We start from the raw sequence: 17572 nt of genomic DNA on the forward strand, positions 1-17572 counted from the left end.
TTTCTTTTAGCAACCACACGTCCTCCACGCTTCCTTTCCTTTTTATCCCACCCTCTTCTTCCTCCCTACTTGGGGCCTCTACGTTCAGATTGCTATAACCAAAAGCCAATCGCTTCCGTTCGGAGCAGGGACAAACCCCACCCCCTGGAGCTCTTCCACAGCTAAGGAGGTGGAAGGCGGAGTTAACTAGATCTTCTCCACCAATGAGGAAAAACGGGAGTCCCGCCCCCGGGCGCTGGCCAATGGCAGGCTGGGGGCAGGCACCGCCTCCTGGCGGCCACAGGGCTCACTGCAAGTTTTGCCTCCGGGATCTGTAAACGCTGCGGCCACCTCTAGCCAAGTCCGAGCGCTCTCTGGGCGGGGGTGCGGTCGTGTAATAGGAAGCGGAGCGCGCTGCAAGCTTCCCCTCGACAGCCGCAATCCGGCCCCTCACCCTGCCTGCTACATTCCCTGGACACCTCCGGGGTCCCCACCTGTGGTCCTCGGAGCCCCCTCCCCGCGCCAGGCATGCCTCTGAGCCGCACGTTGTCGGTGTCCTCACTGCCAGGACTGGAGGAGTGGGAGGATGAGTTCGACCTGGAGAACACAGTGCTCTTCGAGGTGGCCTGGGAGGTGGCCAACAAGGGTGAGCACGTAGGCGCCAGGGCCCTTGACGAGAAGGGCAGTCGGGGATGGGGGCCCAGAAGGCCGGCTCAGGGATACAGAGCTCCACGGAAGACTCTTGGGTCCTGGGCAAGGTGCCTGTGACTCTTCTGTCCTTGGGAGAGACTGGGTTTGTCTCCTAGGCCCTGAGCGGGAAGGGCTGAGAGGCTTGAGTTAAAATGGAAGGAGGCTTCCAGGCCCAGGGTCCTGGTGGAGACAGTAAAATTGCAGCCTGCCAGGTCTTGGAAGGGGTCTTCCCAGAAACCTGGGTCCTGAACCGGGAAGGGGTTGGGGCGGGGACTTGTGCCTGCAAAACCGGGAGGAGGCCGGGGTTTCAGACCCGTGGTCCTGGGGAGGGTGGTCTTGGGATGTCTCTCGGGATTGGGGTCACAGACACTGGGAGAGAGGATGCGTGGGACAAAGGGAAGCATTTGGGGACTTGGTGGCTTGAGAGTAAAAATTGTAGGAGGCTGGAGATCTTCATCCTTAGGTCCTACATGGGAGCACACTGGGGACCTGAATGCTTAGGCTTTGAAAGAACCACAGGCCTGAGCCTGTGACTTCGGACATTTGCGTCCCACAGGGGAAGGCTGGGAAGTCCTAAGTTGGTCAGGGGCTGGACTGTGATGGGAGTGGCTGGGAGCCTGCCTTTCTGTGTCCTGGACTTCTGGGGCTGGAATCCCCAGGAGCGTGGCAGTCCCAACCTCACCCCTCAGCGGGTTACGGGGTTTGCTTTGCTGGCGTTGGAGGAGAAAGGGATGGAGGTTCCCAGCATGAGCCAGGGCGTGTGCACTCAGAGCCCAAACTACCAGGGCCCCGGCTTTAGAAGGTGAGCAGACCGGGGCCCAGGCGCCACGGTCGGGGTGGGGTCATAGGAAGAGCCCGTCCTGTGTGCCTGTGTCCCCGTCTGGGGGGAAGAGGCTGGCAGACAGGTCAGCAGGATCCCTGAGGAGCAGGCTGGGATGATTCAGACTTCCCTTAGGTAACTCAGGAAGCTGAATAGGCCCAAGAAAGAATTCTCCCGCCATGGCCAGGAGCCTGAGAACTAACACAGCTCCTGAAGGCGGAGAGCTCAAGAACCGGGTCCCAACAATCCTTATCACCTGCCTTCCTTGGGCTTCCAGCCCTAATTTGCTCCGACCCCGGAGGTCCACCCTCCAGCCCCTCTTCCTTTGGCCCAGCCCTCCCTCCCTCTGCTTCTGATCCCCGTTTCTCCTGAGCTGGGGGTCCAGCCTCCCCCCACCCCCCATGCCAGGCCTGTGGACCTGGGCTGGGCCTGTGCTCACACACTTGGGCCCGCAGTGGGGGGCATCTACACGGTGCTGCAGACCAAGGCGAAGGTGACGGGGGATGAATGGGGTGACAACTACTACCTGGTGGGACCGTACACGGAGCAGGGTGTGAGGACCCAGGTGGAGCTGCTCGAGCCCCCAACCCCAGCCCTGAAGAGGACGCTGGACTCCATGAACAGCAAGGGCTGCAAGGTAGGACTTGGCCACTCCATGCTGCGTGGGAAGAGGGGTGCAGCGGGTGGCCCCAGGAGGGAGGCCTGAGCAGCTGAGGTGGCACTTTCCCAGGCAGACCTAGAAGAGGAAAGTGACAGACACGCAGACAGGTGCAGGGAGCCCGTTGTGGGTGAATGGACAGGCAGACTGAGAGCTCTGGCTCCAAGGACCTAAGGTCCTCAGCCCCACAGAGGGAAAAACAGGCAGACAGCCTGAGAGGTGTGGTGGTATACTACCTGTGATCCCACCACTCAGAGGCTGAGGCAGGAGGATTGCTACAAGTTTGAGGCCAACCTGGGTTACATAGTGAGACCCTGTCTCAAAAAAAAAAAAAAATCTGGGTTTGGTGGTACATGCTTGTAATCCCATAATCCCAGCTCTCAGAAGGTTGAGGCAGGAGGATCTCCATGAGTTTGAGGCCAGCCTGGGCTACATAGTGAGTTCAAGGAGAACCTGAACTACATAGCAAGAGCCTGTCTCAAAAAAAAGGAAGGAGAGAACGATGAAAGTCCAGCCCAGAAATAGAAAGATGAATATCGATGAGGGGAGGACAGACAGGCTGACCCAGTGAATAGCGTCTGAGATAAGCACACCCAGGGAGGAAGGAGAGGAGGAACAGTCCAGGACCCCAGGGTGAAGACTGGGGAACGACGCCTCCCAGGAAGTGTGCACAGGGCAGCAGGCAAAAAGAAGGCGCAGACCGTCGGAGCTGAGGGGCCGTGGTTCCCCTACTTATCCCCAGCTTCTTTTGGGGTCCAGAGTCCGGTCAGGCCAGATGATGACCCTAAGGGAACCCAGAGCGGCCCAGTCCCTCCTCCAGGGTAGCTGCTCCTAAGAATAGCGCCCCCAGCAAAAGGGCAGACAACAGCTGGGAGGGGGAGGGGCAGCGAGCATGCCCGGGGCTGGAGAAGCCAGGTGGGGGAGGATGGCTGCTTGTCCCCCAGCTGGAGCTGTGGTAGCGGCCAGGCACCAAGGCCAGTCTCAGGGCGAACGTGGTCACCTACAGTAAAGTGGCCGGGGATGAAATGAGACAGCGACCCCAGAGATTCTGCTGGGGGTGCAGAAAAAAAGACCAGGCGGTGCTAGAAATGTGGTTGCAGAGGTGGGCCTGTGTGCACAAGAAAGAAGTGGCAGGGGAGAGACACACCGTGAAGGGGGCAGAAATGAGACGGTGGGGAGGAAGACAGATGGCTTCCAGTAACAGAACTTCGGAAGTAGCAGCATAGAGAGAAAACATAATGGGAGAAAGCGTCATGATGGCTGGGCATAGTGGCACACGCCTATAATCCCAGCACTCAGGAGGCTGAGACAGGAGGATCTCTATGAGTTTAAGGCCAGCCTCGAGTACATGGCAAGACCCTGTTTCACATAATAGTAGTAGTAATAATAGTAATAATAATAATAAAAACAATAACCACAAAAGCTTGGAGCCTCTCTGCTACCCCTCCAGGTGTACTTCGGGCGCTGGCTGATTGAGGGGGGCCCCCTGGTGGTGCTCCTGGATGTGGGGGCCTCTGCCTGGGCACTGGAACGCTGGAAAGGAGAGCTCTGGGACACCTGCAACATCGGGGTGCCCTGGTACGACCGAGAAGCCAATGATGCTGTCCTCTTTGGCTTCCTCACCACCTGGTTCCTCGGTGAGGTAGGCCCCACCACAGACCCTGCTCACTATTCAGCACCCTACGCCTGAAACTGCAATGACCATCCGCCCCACCAGGGCCAGAGGATGGGCTTCTCCTGGAGCATTCTGGGAGTTGTACATTCTTTGAACCAGTTATTTATCTCTGACCTTTGGGGACCCAAGGAGCCTGTTTTCTGAGAAACGCAAACTATTGACCTTAGCTTCATCTACCGAAGTCTTCCAAATTAGAGATTCTGAGCTGTTCACCCGAAAGTAGTGTGGCCTACAGAGGCCCGAGGAATTCTGGGACTTGTAGTTCTCCAGTCCAATAATGGCTGGACCAAGCCACTTAGATATGGACCTGGATACTTGAGGATTCCCAACCTCTAAGAACCAGGAATCCTGGTTCTAATCCCCTTTTAGGATTTAAAAGTGCAAGTAACTTAATTTGTCTTGCCCTGGGACAATTTTAGGAACAGCTTGTTCCAAGGCATTCTGTAGTCCGTTTGCCAGTACATAAGGAGTCTCCAGGAATCGTGTCCAGGATTTGGGGACACAGAAACTGCAGTCTTCCCAATTCAACCCTTGCCGAGACTTAGAAGGTTGATACAAACAAACACATCCAGGGGCTGGGGATTTAGCTCAGTGGCAAAAGCGCCTGCCTGGCAAGCGCAAGGTCGTGAGTTCGGTTCCCGGTACCAGAGAAAAACCAAAAAAAAAAAAAAAAAAAAAAAAAAAAAAAAAAAAAAAAAAAAAAAAAAAACAAAAAACAAAAAACAAAAAACAAACACATCCAGCCCGTAGGGGTGAGGGCAGCTGAGCTAACTGCCTCACAGTGCCTGGTTCCTCATTACGGGGGGCAGGGGGGCTGCCCACTCCGAGCATCGGTGGTGATGGAGTTACCGCTCCCCTGCTTCCTTGTCCATGCTGGGGATCGCTGACTCACGGCACGCGCGGAGACGCGGTGACCCTGTCGCTGTTGCCCCACAGTTCCTGGCCCAGAGTGAAGAGAAGCCACATGTGGTTGCCCACTTCCACGAGTGGTTGGCAGGTGTCGGGCTCTGCCTGTGCCGTGCCCGGCGGCTGCCCGTGGCCACCATCTTCACCACCCATGCCACACTGCTGGGGCGTTACCTGTGCGCTGGTGCCGTGGACTTCTACAACAACCTGGAGAATGTGAGCTGGGCTGTGGGGGGCTGTGCTCACAGTGCTGGGAAGCCCAAGGGGATCAAACTCCCTCCTCCCGCAGGGCCCAGGAGCCCAAACCCCCAGTCCCCACCTCCTGGAGACCCAGGACTCCATCTCCCAGCCCCAAGCTCTCCCAGGACCCTAGAGTCTAAACCTTTAGTCTCCACCCCAGTCCTCCTGACCCGATCATCCTGCCTCTTCCTACCCCCAGTTCAATGTAGACAAGGAAGCGGGCGAGAGACAAATCTATCACCGCTACTGCATGGAGCGGGCAGCAGCACACTGTGCTCATGTCTTCACCACTGTGTCCCAGATAACTGCCATTGAGGCTCAACATCTACTCAAGAGAAAGCCAGGTAGGAGCTGGGCCAGGGTCCCTAGACCGAATGAGGTAGGCTACTGTCTATGCCAGGGCCAATACCAATTTAACTGTAATGAACAGAACTACAACTCCCAGAAGGCCTTGGGGTTGGTGTGGTAACTTACAAATCAGGCTGCCTGGCTTTATATGCCTGGGAGGCTAATGGGAGTTGTAGTTCCATTGAACCTTTCCTAATGTGGTTAAATTCAGTAGTTGGCTCCTGTAGTTATTGGTTCCCCAAAAGGGAATGCAGGGATAGCAGACATTATTTTTGAGAAAAGTAGGATAGAACTGGGGTTTTTCCTCAGGTCTGAGTACCCATTCTCATTGAGTGTAAGGTAAAAACTACAGCTCCCAGAAGGCCTTTGCCTGCCAGCTCTTGAAACTGCCCTAGAAGCTGACTTAGGGGTTGTAGTCTTTTACTGACATGGTTTAATTTCTGTGAGGTGAGGAAACGGGTCCCTAAAGGAGGCTTGACCATAGAGAGTATATCTGGGGAGAAACAGCATGTTGGAAGAAATACCTAGTCACTTCCACCTCAGGGAAAACAAAACAAATCTAGAATCTCTGGTGTCAATCATTCCCTGTCTTGTCAGCCACTTGCAACAGCTGAGGAGGGTGGTGGTTACGCTTGTGGGCATAAGCAGGTGATATTAGGCAAGAAGGCATCGGGGCAGCAGGAAAGGGGTTCCCAGAAGACCGATTGAAACAAGTTGCAAAAGGGATGGGTTCTTTCCTTCATTGATTCACTCAGCCACATTGGTCTGAATGAACAAATGAAGAAATAAAACATGGGACCTTCTACCCTAATCCCAGATATTGTGACCCCTAACGGACTGAATGTGAAGAAGTTCTCTGCCATGCATGAGTTCCAGAACCTGCATGCTCAGAGCAAAGCTCGGATCCAGGAGTTTGTGCGGGGCCATTTTTATGGGTATGTGGCCAAGATATCTATGGCTGAGTAGATGGGGCCTGAACACCCCGGTGTGAGGGAGAAGGCTGGGCCTGGACCCCTCCAGCAGATAGGAGCTCAGCTTCTTTAGAACAGTGGGAATCTCTGGGCTTGGTGGTGCATGCCTGTAATCCCAGCACTCAGGAGGCTGAGGCAGGAAGATTGTTGCAAGGTTGAGGCCAGCCTGGACTACAAAGTGAGCTCAAGGCCAGCCTGAACTGCACAGGGAGACCCTGTCTCAAAAAGACAAAAAAGAAAGAAAAAAAAAAACAGTGGGAAAAAATTAAAATGATCCTCATCTAAGGAGAAAAGAACTATAAGAGACTCCATGATACCTCTGCATTGTCTAAAATATTTGCCTCTGTAACATCTGGGATTTGTAGGTTCGAGGACAGGACCACAAGGTGAGGCTCTTGGGCCTCACCCTGCTGTGTGGCTTCTTTAGGCACTTGGACTTCAACTTGGACAAGACTTTGTATTTCTTTATTGCCGGTCGCTATGAGTTCTCTAACAAAGGGGCAGACGTCTTCCTGGAAGCCTTGGCCCGGCTCAACTATCTGCTCAGAGTGAGGCCTGGGATGTGTGTGTGTGGGGGGGGGAGTGATTAGATTAGTGCATAGAGCCAGGTGGCACACACCTGTAATCCCAGCACTAGGGAGGCTGAGGCAGGAGGATCACTGGAAAATGAGTTCAAGGCCAGCCTAAAATGCACAGAGAAACCCTGTCTCGGAAAGAAAAAGCAGCTGGGTGTGGTAGCACAGGCCTATAATCCCAGCAGTCAGGAGGCAGAGGCAGGAGGATCACTGTGAGTTCAAAGCCATCCTGTGCTCCATAGTGAGTTCAAGGCCAGTCTACACTACAGTGTGAAACCCTGTCTCCAAAAAAGAAGAAAAAAAATTAGTGCAAACCTGGGGAGCATAGGACCAGGGAACTGGGGTTAGGGCCATGGTAGTTGTGCAAGATGTGGATACCTAGAAAGGAGATCCAAGGCCCAGGAGCGAGGGTAGTTTTGCCTAGTGATTCTCCTCAGCAGGAAGGGGCCTGGCAGGGTCCCAGTGGTCCTGGGGCTGGCCCACCCTCATGTGATCCAGCCTCGTCGTTTTCCTCACCGCAGGTAAATGGCAGTGAGCAGACAGTGGTGGCCTTCTTCATCATGCCAGCTCGGACCAACAACTTCAACGTGGAAACCCTCAAGGGCCAGGCCGTGCGCAAGCAGCTGTGGTCAGTAGCGCCCATCCCCACGCCAGGGAGGCCCCGCCGTAGCCCCTGGGCCCAGGGTTTCTCCTGGCATCTCGGTTTTGTCCTTGAACATGTCGTCCCCCCAACCCCATGCCTAGTGATGTCACTCGCTGCGGAGGTCTCCAGGGGCCTGCGTGCCCCTCAGTGGTAGAGCAGTTGCCTGGCATGTGAATGTTCCATCCCCAGAACTGCAAAACGAAAGGCCAAACAGGAATGCCATATAGTCCTATTAAAAACAGTTCAAAAGCTGGGCGTGGGGCAGGGAATATAGCTCAGTGGCACAGCACCTGCCTGGCAAGCGCAGGGTCCTGAATTTAGTTCCTGGCATCAAAAAAAAAAAAAAAAAAAAAAAAAAAAAAGCTGTCGTGATGGTGCACACCTGTAATCCCAGCACTCTGGAAAACTGAAGTAGGAGCGGCATGAGTTTGAGCCCAGCCTGAGCGATTCATTGAGACCCTGGGTCAAAATTAAAAGGGCTAGGGGTGTGGCTCAGTGCAAAAGGCCCTGGGTTCCATCCCCAGTACCAAAGGGGAAAAATTACAAAGAAATAAAAAACACCTGCCTTCATAAAGCTCATGTTGTAGAAAGTTCTCTAGAAAGTATTCTGGCAAAATAAAGGCAGGGTTGGAAATGAGATAGGGTGGCCAGGACAAGTGACACTGAGGAAGTGCCACTGGCAGAGAGAATAAAGGAAGGAACAGGGCCTGCATGTCCTTGCAGAACAGTATTTCAGGCACGGACCAACCAGTGCGAAGGCCCTGGGCACGTGTGAGAAATATCGAGGGGTCAGCGTGGCTGGAGCCGTGTATCCAGGGAGATAGGGTAGAAAATGAGGCCGAACCTGACCTTTCATCCCAGCACTCAGGAGGCTGAGGCAGGAGAATTGCCACTAATTTGAGGCCCACCTAAGCTACATAGTGAGTTTAAGGCCAGCCTGTACGTACTACAGAGCGAGACCCTGTCTCAAAAAAAAAACAAGAAAAGGAAATGAGGCTGAAGCTGTGGGAGGACTGGAAGCAGAAAATGACGGTGGGGCCACCCTGCTAGCATCATGTGTGCCGTCAACACTCCTGCCTTGCATAAGCGCTTGCCTGGCAAGCCTGAGGTCATGAGTTCAATTCCTGGTACCAAAAAAAGAAAAAAAGACATCTCGCTGGGCATGGTGGTGTACTTCTGTAATCCCAGCACTTGGGAGGCTGAGGCAGGAGGATCGTTGCAAGTTCAAGACCAGCCTGGGCTACAAAGTGAGCTGAAGGCCAGTCTGAAGTGAATAGTGAGACCCTGTCTCAAAAAGACAAAACAAAACAAAACAATAACACTCCTGCCTTGGAATCTTCCTTTATCATAAAATGGGGCTTGGCATCACTGCCGCCAGGATTCATCAAACCTAAGAATAGCTGGCATTTCGCTGTGTGCTGGGCACTGTGCATCTCTACCCTTGACCTCTTGGAGCCCTGGCTGCAAACTTCTGAAGTTGATTCTATTTTTATTCTCATCTGATAGATGAGTCAGGAGGTCAGAGAGGAAAGGCCACCTGTCCCTGGTCACACAGCTGATGATGGTACAAGGAACCCAGGCCTTCCAGACTCGTCCCTCTGTCCCCCTCCTCCAGCCTGGAGGCCCCAGTGTGCGGCTCCTCCACGCTGGCCAGAGTTCCCATGCTGCCCCCTGGCCTGCCAGTAGGTGGGCGCTGATGTCTGTGACACTGCTCTGCCCCTTCCAGGGACACGGCCAACACGGTGAAGGAGAAGTTCGGGAGGAAGCTCTATGAGTCCTTACTGGTGTGAGTGCCTGGCCCTCAGCTCCGTACCCTTCCGGACCCCAGCCCTCCTGTCACCCATTCCCACGAGCGCACCCCCACTTGCCTTGCAGGGGGAGCCTCCCAGACATGAACAAGATGCTGGACAAGGAGGACTTCACTATGATGAAGAGGGCTATCTTTGCCACACAGGTTGGTTTGGACCTTTGAGCACAGAAATGACAATTCCCAGATGCCTCAGATGCCTCTTTCTTTCTTTTCTTTCTTTTTTTTTTTTTGAGACAGGGTCTTGCTGTGCAGTGCAGGCTGGCCTTGAACTCACTATGTAGTCCAGGCAGGCCTCCAACTCATGAGGATCCTCCTGTCTCAGCCTCCCAAGTGCTAGGATTACAGGCCTGTGCCACCATTCACGGCTTCCATTGTTTCTTATTCCACTAGTCAGGTCTTAGTCCCTGCACAGCTCAAGGAGCTTTAGCTTCTTTGATTACTGAAGATGATGGAGTTAGGTGGAATGAAAACCTTAGACCTGGCAATCACAACAGGAGAACTACAACTCCCAGCAGCCCCTGGGGCTTTCTGCAACATTGACTTCCTTTGCACTAGAGGTTTCTGGGAGTTAGAGTTCTCTCATTCCCGGAAGTCAAGGGACTTTTGTACCTAGGTTCAGACTGATGGAAACCTAGACAGCTACTTTGCAAACGCAAAGTATAAAATGTTCTTGGCCAAACTATAATTTTCCATGACCCTAAGGGATTCTGTTTCACTCATGAATGTTGTTTACATAGGGCTGCTGGGAATTGTATTTTCTTGAACCTCTGGGATCAGTAGACTGAAGTTGTGTGGAACCTGTAATGAGAGATAGATAATGAAACTGGGCACGTTGGTGCACACATGTAATCCCAGCACTCTGGGAGGCTGAGACAGGAGGATCACAAGTCCAAGTCCCATCTGGGGCAACTTAGGAAGAACCTGTCTCAAAAAAAAAAAAAAAAATAGAGATGATGGGACAGTTTCAAAGAACTATCCATTGCAGCAACCTCTGGAGCTTCCTATTACTAATTTTGTTTTGTGGCTGTGACTTCTGGGAATTGTGGTTCCTTTGGGCTCCTGTTGGGGGGGTGGGGGGAAACAGGTCTAGATTTTTTCCTAAGCAAACTACAACTCCCAGCAGGCCCTGAAACTCCTTGCCATGTTGGCACAGTGTCTGTTCGCACTCATTTGGTGAATTATGGTTCCTTTTGTGTTCCTTTAATGACAGAACCAAGAATACAGAATGAGATAGTGATAACTCTCCATTGTCCACGGAGCTTTTTAACACCGGCTGCCCCTGGAGACAGCTGGGAGTTGTAGTTCTTTAAGGAACGGAGAACCTGTCCAGTGAGAGCTAAGGGGGAACTGGCAACTCCTGGGAATATCCTGGGTTTGTTGCCCCCTGGTCTGCTGGGCCTTGTGTTTTCCTGGACCCCCAGGTCCGCATGGCCCATGGGGAAGTCGGAAGCTCTGTGTCTCTTTTCTGACTGCCCCCCCTCCACTTGTGGCCCCCACAGCGGCAATCATTCCCGCCTGTGTGCACCCACAACATGCTAGACGACTCCTCAGACCCCATCCTGACCACCATCCGCCGGATTGGCCTCTTCAATAGCAGCGCCGACAGGGTGAAGGTGAGGGCGCTGGCCAGGAACGGTTGTGAGTGGCAGAGGGAGGAGATCACACACTGGGTGTGACATCCCCACCCCCCTGACTTATCAAAAGCATTGTTGCCTTCTGAGGTGAACAGACTTGGGTTGATATCTCCATCTTGTCACCTATATGCTATGGGACACCCCGTTCTCAGGAAATAGCTACATGAAACGCTTGATATAAGTACTTCTGTTCACCTGCCAGGTGATTTTCCACCCAGAGTTCCTCTCCTCCACAAGCCCTCTGCTCCCTGTGGACTACGAGGAGTTTGTACGTGGCTGTCACCTTGGAGTCTTCCCCTCCTACTATGAGCCTTGGGGCTACACACCAGGTAAGTACCTCTGGGTCTTGTTCAGGTCTGCCACGATCTCGGGGCAAGGCCCTGGCCTTCTCTGTGCCCATTTCTCTCCTCTGCAAAATAGGGACAGTGGTAACAGACTGCTCTGATGCAGCCTATGTTTTTGTGACACAGTGACTCATATGACTCAAAACTGAAAGACTCAGCAGGTACAGTGGTGCATGCCTGTAAGTCCAGCACTTGGGAGGCTGAGTCAGGAGGATCATCGAAAGTCCGAGGCCAGCCTGGATTACATAATGAGACCCTATCTCAAAAAACATAAAATGACAAAACAAAAGAAACTAGAAGACTGATGTCAGTTTCAAGTGATGTCACCATTCACTCTGACGGCCCCCAAGTTTCAGAGATTTCATCACCAAGTAACAGCACCTGAGTCACAGTTCACTAGCAAAACTGACTGTAGTGAAGTCTCACTCTGAGTTAGAAATGCTTATTTATAGTTCTCCCTCACTTCAAGGAGATTTTGCTATGCTGTTCTCTATCAAGCTGCTTTTCTTGATTGGCTAGTTTTGAGACAGGGTCTTGTGTAGTTTAGGCTGGCCTCAAACTCAATCCTCCTGCCTCAGCCTCCAGAGTGCTGGGATTACGGATGTACATCACCATGCCCAGCTTCATATATTTTTACCATCAAATGAATGCCATGTTTCCTCTGCTATTTGTTAACTTATAAGTAATTTAACAAATCTTTTAAATTGTGCTTGCATTATAATTAGTTTCCCTTGCTGTCTTTCTGTTGTAGTTACAATAGGATATTTATTTATTTATTTATTTATTTATTTGGTCTTTTTAAGACAGGGTCTCGCTATGCAGTTCAGGCTGGCCTTGAGCTCACTTTGTAGCCCAGGCTGGTCTAAAACTTGCAACAATCCTGCCTCAGCCTCCTGAGTGCTGGGATTACAGGTGTGCGCCACCACACCCAGCTAAGGATATAGATTTTGGGGGGTCAGCCTGACCCTCTTTTCATAAGCTCTGTTATATTTAGTGCCTGTTTTGGCCATTTATGGAAGTTTTTAGGAAAACATTTATTGTAAGACTGATACACTAGGCATGATGGGCCAGATGTGGTGGTGAACACCTGTAATCTCAGCACATGGGAGGCTGAGGCAGGAGGATCACTGCGAGTTCGAGGCCAACCCCTCTACAAAGGGAGTTAAACGCTGAACTGCATAGTGAAACCCTTTCTCAAAAAGAGAGAGAGAAAGGGGAGAACCTTTGTTTTTTTAACCTCCTGTCAAAATAGAGTAACACTCATAACCCAAACAATGTAGTTCTGGCTTCTGGCATAAAAACGCGTCTTAAGGTTCTGAGGATTAATTAAAATGGACACTGGCCCAGATAAACTGCCCATAAGTCACCCTTATTTCTTGACTGTGGACGTTTCTCCATTCTGAATTCTCAGAATCAGATTCCCTTACCTGAATCTCTTAGCTTGCTCTCTAAGAAACCCTGAGAATAGAAGCGAATAATGCACAGCATGAGCAGCAGCCCAGGGACGGGGCACTTGGTTCAGTGCCAGTAGAGGGCGCTGTGTTTTTTTTAAATTGAAATTTAAACTGTAGGAGCCAGGGATGGTGGTGCACACCTGTAATCCCAGAGCTGGGGGAAGCTGAGGCAGGAGGATCGCAAGTTTGAACTCAGCCTGGGAAATTTAGCAAGACTTTGTCTCAAAACAAAATCTAAAAATAAATAAATAAATAAATAAATAGGGCTGGGGATGCAGTTTAGTTTAGTGTACCGGAGAAAAACCAAAAAAAAAAAAAAAAAAAAAAAAAAAAAAAAGGAGAGAACGAAGCTAAGTGAGGAGAGAACGAAGGAGAGAACGAAGCTAAGTGAGGGTTTCTCCTGCCTCCCTGCAGCCGAGTGCACGGTCATGGGCATCCCCAGTATCTCCACCAACCTCTCCGGCTTCGGCTGCTTCATGGAGGAGCACATCGCAGACCCCTCCGCTTACGGTCAGCGCCCAGGCACCTGAGGGTTAGAAAGGGGCAGCTGGGGCTGCTGGCTCCTGGGCAGGAGGGATGTGGGGGCACGGGGTCCTGATGCCACCGAGTCCCGGCGACCTTGCAGGTTTCCTCAAACTGTTCTTTGAACCCTGCTCCTCCCTCTGCAGGCATCTACATTCTGGACCGGCGGTTCCGCAGCCTGGACGATTCCTGCTCACAGCTCACCTCCTTCCTCTACAGCTTCTGCCAGCAGAGCCGCAGGCAGCGCATCATCCAGCGGAACCGCACGGAGCGTCTCTCCGACCTTTTGGACTGGAAGTACCTAGGCCGGGTATGACCCCTTCCCTACCATCATTTTCCCCTGGGCTCTGGGTCCCTCAGCCACCTCCAGCTCAGGATCTGAGCTTCTATAGCCTCAAAAGCCCGGTGCAAGTGGTGGGGTCTCCTCCTCCTTGTAACCTTTGCTGTCTCTTTAAGCAGTGAATGGGCTTCTGCAGAAACAGCGTTGGTCTGGAGTTCTTTTCGTTTGCACAGGGGTGGGGCCAAAGCCTTGCTTGACCCACTGCAGTGAGGATGGCCCAGGGATTGTCCATTCACAGCTCTGCTTATTTACATAAGGGGTAGGACCAGCCGGGTGTGTATTTGCATAAAGGAGTGGCCAGGATTCACCACCCAGAGAGTGGCCTCTGGCTCCTGCGTCCCTTGACGCCTCCTCTCCTCCTTTCCACTAAGTACTATATGTCTGCGCGTCACATGGCGCTGGCCAAGGCCTTTCCGGATCACTTCACCTACGAGCCCCACGAGGCGGATGCGGTGAGTGGAGCCGGGATCTCTGCTGGACCGGAAGTTAGAGCGCTGGGCTGGGGCCGGGGCTCGGGGTTCCTTTCGGGGGTGTAAAGTCCTAGAAGGGGGCAGATGGCTCGCAGGACTTCCGGGGCTTCTCAGTCTGTGATTTTGTGTCCCTACTCTTGGGGATGCAGGCCCAGGGCTACCGCTACCCCCGGCCAGCCTCGGTGCCGCCCTCTCCTTCGCTGTCACGGCACTCGAGCCCGCACCAGAGCGAGGATGAGGAGGAACCCCGGGAAGGGCCGCTAGAGGAAGATGGCGAACGATACGACGAGGACGAGGAGGCTGCCAAGGACCGGCGCAACATCCGCGCGCCCGAGTGGCCGCGCCGCGCCTCCTGCACCTCTTCCACCGTCAAGCGCAGCAACTCGGTGGACACTGCGCCCTCCAGCTCGCTGAGCACGCCCAGTGAGCCCCTCAGCCCCGCCAGCTCCCTGGGGGAGGAGCGCAACTAAGGTGGCCACGCCCACTCCCCCGCCCTCACCTGTCCTCTCCCCCTCCCCCAGAACGGAGACAGCGGGTGCTGTTCCCGAACCCCACTCCAGATCCCCAGTGGGATCCAGCCCTGACCGCCGCACACTGCTCCCCGTCCAGCTCCGTTCTTGGAGGCCCCACCCTCCAAAACCCAAACGCTGTGCCTTTCTTGGATTTCAGAATGCATTATCTGTGCCCCAGAGTCCCCCAGGCTCAGACTGGGTCCCAGAGCCTGGGAATCTGCCATTACTCTGCAGTGGCGCCAGAGGTGCTGGGAAGCCTGGCCACGTGCACTGCAGGCTGAGGCTCCTAGAAGCTTTTGCGGCTTGCAAATTCCAAAGCACACACAGCATGCCGTGCCCAGAGCTGGCCTGGGGACCACAGAGTGCTAGAAAACATAGTGTCCCCACTAACGGGACAGCCAAGTCCGGAACTGGGACACTTTCAGGGCCTTAATGCCGATGGTCCTCCACTTCAACTCCTGAGCTCCAGGAGAGGCTCCCGGTGTGGCCCTCCCTGGAGTGTCTAGTCCTGCCTGGAGGATCCCTCAAAGCGCTCCTGTGGTCACCCACGCTTTGGCTAGGCCAGGGGTGGCACAAGCACTTGGCTCCTCGATCCCTCTGGAGAGCATGCCGTTGTGGTTTAGACACCCCTCTGCCTTTCTGGCCTGTTCCGTCAAGATCCTTCCCTTTTCCCGAGTCTGAGATCTCACCTGTGTCTTGTACTCCTGAGCCCTTGGAGGACTCCCTCTGCTGTCCACCCTACCCTCAGCCCACCCAGCCACTCCATCCACCGTGAAACCACTGGGTTCTAGGCCCCAGCTGCTGCATCGGAAACCTCACCACTGTGCTGCATCCGGGTCCCTTTGCCCTGTTCTAGAGCTGAGCCCACTGGGTTCTAGAAGCTCCTCAGTTACCTCGAGGCCCTTCCATCCCCAGGCTGTGCCCAGCCCCTGGCTTCAGTGAAGGGAGGGCCCCTCACGTGTGCTGTGCTGTGTCTGACACTCCACTTTGGTTTGCAGGGGGGAGAAGAACGGGTGTGTCTGGAGATAAAAAGATATATCAGTATTTAAGAGTCCCAAGTGTCATCTGACGTGAGCACTTGGTGGGCCTTGCTCCCGCCTCCCCCCAGTCTTCATGGTTTAAGTCTCTGCCCTGGACCCCCCACTCCCTGGTACCTTATGCTACTCTCTGGTGAGAACTTGCATTGCTCTCGGAAGGTCCCAGTGCTGTCCAAGGAAGCCATGTCTGATGCTCAGTTGGGCCTTGATTCACAAGGGGCAAAAACTTGCCTCACATGATCTTTGATGTGAAGAAGCTCTGTGCCTGAGAGGATGATCCATAGGGTAGTTTCTCATTTCTTAGAAATACCCAACACTGGCCGGGGGTATAGCTCAGCGGCACAGTGCCTCCCTGGCAAGCGCAAGATCGTGAGTTTGATTCCCAGTACCCCCCCCCAAAAGACTTTCTTCTCTTCAAACTTCATGGAAACTCTATGACAAGATTAAAATTATTGCCAGGTGTGGTGGTACATGCCTGTAATTCAGCACGTGGGAGGCTGAGGCAGGCTGAGTTCACAAAGTGAGCTCAAGGCCAGCCTGAACTGTATAGGGAGACCCTGTCTCAAGAAAACCAAAAAAAAAAAAAAACCCACCTGTGACATGCATGTTCAATGGGCACAGGTGGTTCGTGGCTGCCTTTGCCAGGCAGGCGCTGCGCTGCTGAGCTAAATCCCCAACCCCATTGCTCCGACTTTGTTTTTTTTTATTTATTTTTCTTTTTGGTTTTTCTCCGGTACTGGGAACCGAACTCACGACCTTGCGCATGCCAAGCAGGCGCTTTTGCCGCTGAGCTAAATGCCCATCCCCCCATTGCTCCGACTCTGAATGGGGCATCTTTCCTATTAGTCTGGGTGTGGCAGTCAGGGTAAGCTCCTGAAAGTGCAGGGACGGGAGCAGCACAGTGCTAAGGGATGGTGGCTCGGGGCCACTCCAGCTGGGCTGGGGATAAGCTCTGGCAGAGCACTTAGCTAGCACATACGTGTATGGCCCTGGGTTTGATCTCCAGCAGCTTTCTAACACCCCCACCAAACACCCTCTTCTACCGCAAAGGGAGGGGGAGAGCTGACACAGCAGTTTTATAGTTTGGACCCAGCAGTTTAAACTCTCCTTGAGCTGCTTCAGTTCCCATTTGGAGTATTCAGCCTAGTTTCACATCCCGTTTGTGCCGAGTCCCAAACCCCTAGGTCAGTACCCTTGGGCATCATGTGGCTGTAGCTGCCCTGTCAGCCTTGCCCCACTCGCTCTGAAGATGGCGCAAGCAGCCTTTGGACCTAGGTATGAGTCCCAGCTGTCAGGCTTTTAACTGTAGTAACATTAATTTGCCCGCACAAAAGGGGTTAATACCTCTACTACTTGGGTTCCAATTTTAAGTTTGGCCCAGTACCTGGTCCCATGAGTCACTCCTTAGAACAGCCCTTCAGGTTACTGAGATGCAGTAGTGTCTGGTTCCAGCTCGGAACCCCCGGCATCACATTAATTAGACCCTTTCAAACATCTAGAGGATACACTTAACAGCCAGCTAGGCCAGCAGACAAACCGTAACAACTCAGTCCACAGGTGGGGTCCCGCCATACCCGGCCTGGACTCGTCTTCCACGCTGCACCCCCACACACAAGTACATACAACACCAGCTGCTGCAAAAGGCTTTATTTTCTCTTGGTCCAAGATTTGGAAGGGGGCTCCAAAGAGGTGAGAAAAAGCTGCCTAGTGGCTGGAGAGAGAGGGTTAGGCCGAAGTCTTGATGCCAGGTGATGCAGGAGCCCCTCAGAGACTGCCGGGCTTGGTAGCCTCCTAGTCGTGCTTCAGGGTGAGCCTTTCAAAGAGGTACTCGCCCAGCCCAGCCTGGGGGCCCGCCAGCCTGCGGAGGTTGCTGAGGTGGTCACCTATCTTCTTGATGACCTTCACCTCCTCATCCAGGAAGTGGTTCTCCAGGAAATCACAGAT

General features: G+C 53.4%; 2 protein-coding genes across 2 annotated transcripts in view; one reads left to right on the plus strand and one right to left on the minus strand.

Annotated features, from left to right (window-relative positions):
- Positions 1–507: 507 nt before the first annotated feature.
- Positions 508–15637, plus strand: Gys1 (glycogen synthase 1 (muscle)). The gene is made up of 16 exons (XM_005412917.2): positions 508–625; positions 1945–2126; positions 3598–3789; positions 4759–4944; positions 5168–5312; positions 6134–6251; positions 6715–6835; positions 7384–7490; positions 9232–9291; positions 9381–9459; positions 10815–10928; positions 11152–11278; positions 13162–13257; positions 13416–13579; positions 13981–14061; positions 14229–15637. The coding sequence occupies exons 1-16, from the start codon at positions 508–510 to the stop codon at positions 14547–14549; spliced, it is 2211 nt and encodes a 736-aa protein (XP_005412974.1). The 3' UTR covers positions 14550–15637.
- A 1623-nt stretch (positions 15638–17260) lies between these two features.
- The window catches only part of Ftl (ferritin, light polypeptide), a 1660-nt gene continuing 1348 nt past the window's right edge, over positions 17261–17572 (minus strand). Inside the window, exon 3 of the mRNA XM_005412920.1 lies at positions 17261–17572. Within this exon, the coding sequence (XP_005412977.1) occupies positions 17420–17572 (153 nt within the window). The 3' untranslated portion in view covers positions 17261–17419.

This window comes from Chinchilla lanigera, unplaced genomic scaffold (assembly GCF_000276665.1).
Source record: "Chinchilla lanigera isolate Chin_1 unplaced genomic scaffold, ChiLan1.0 scaffold00158, whole genome shotgun sequence".
Classification (NCBI taxonomy): domain Eukaryota; kingdom Metazoa; phylum Chordata; class Mammalia; order Rodentia; family Chinchillidae; genus Chinchilla; species Chinchilla lanigera.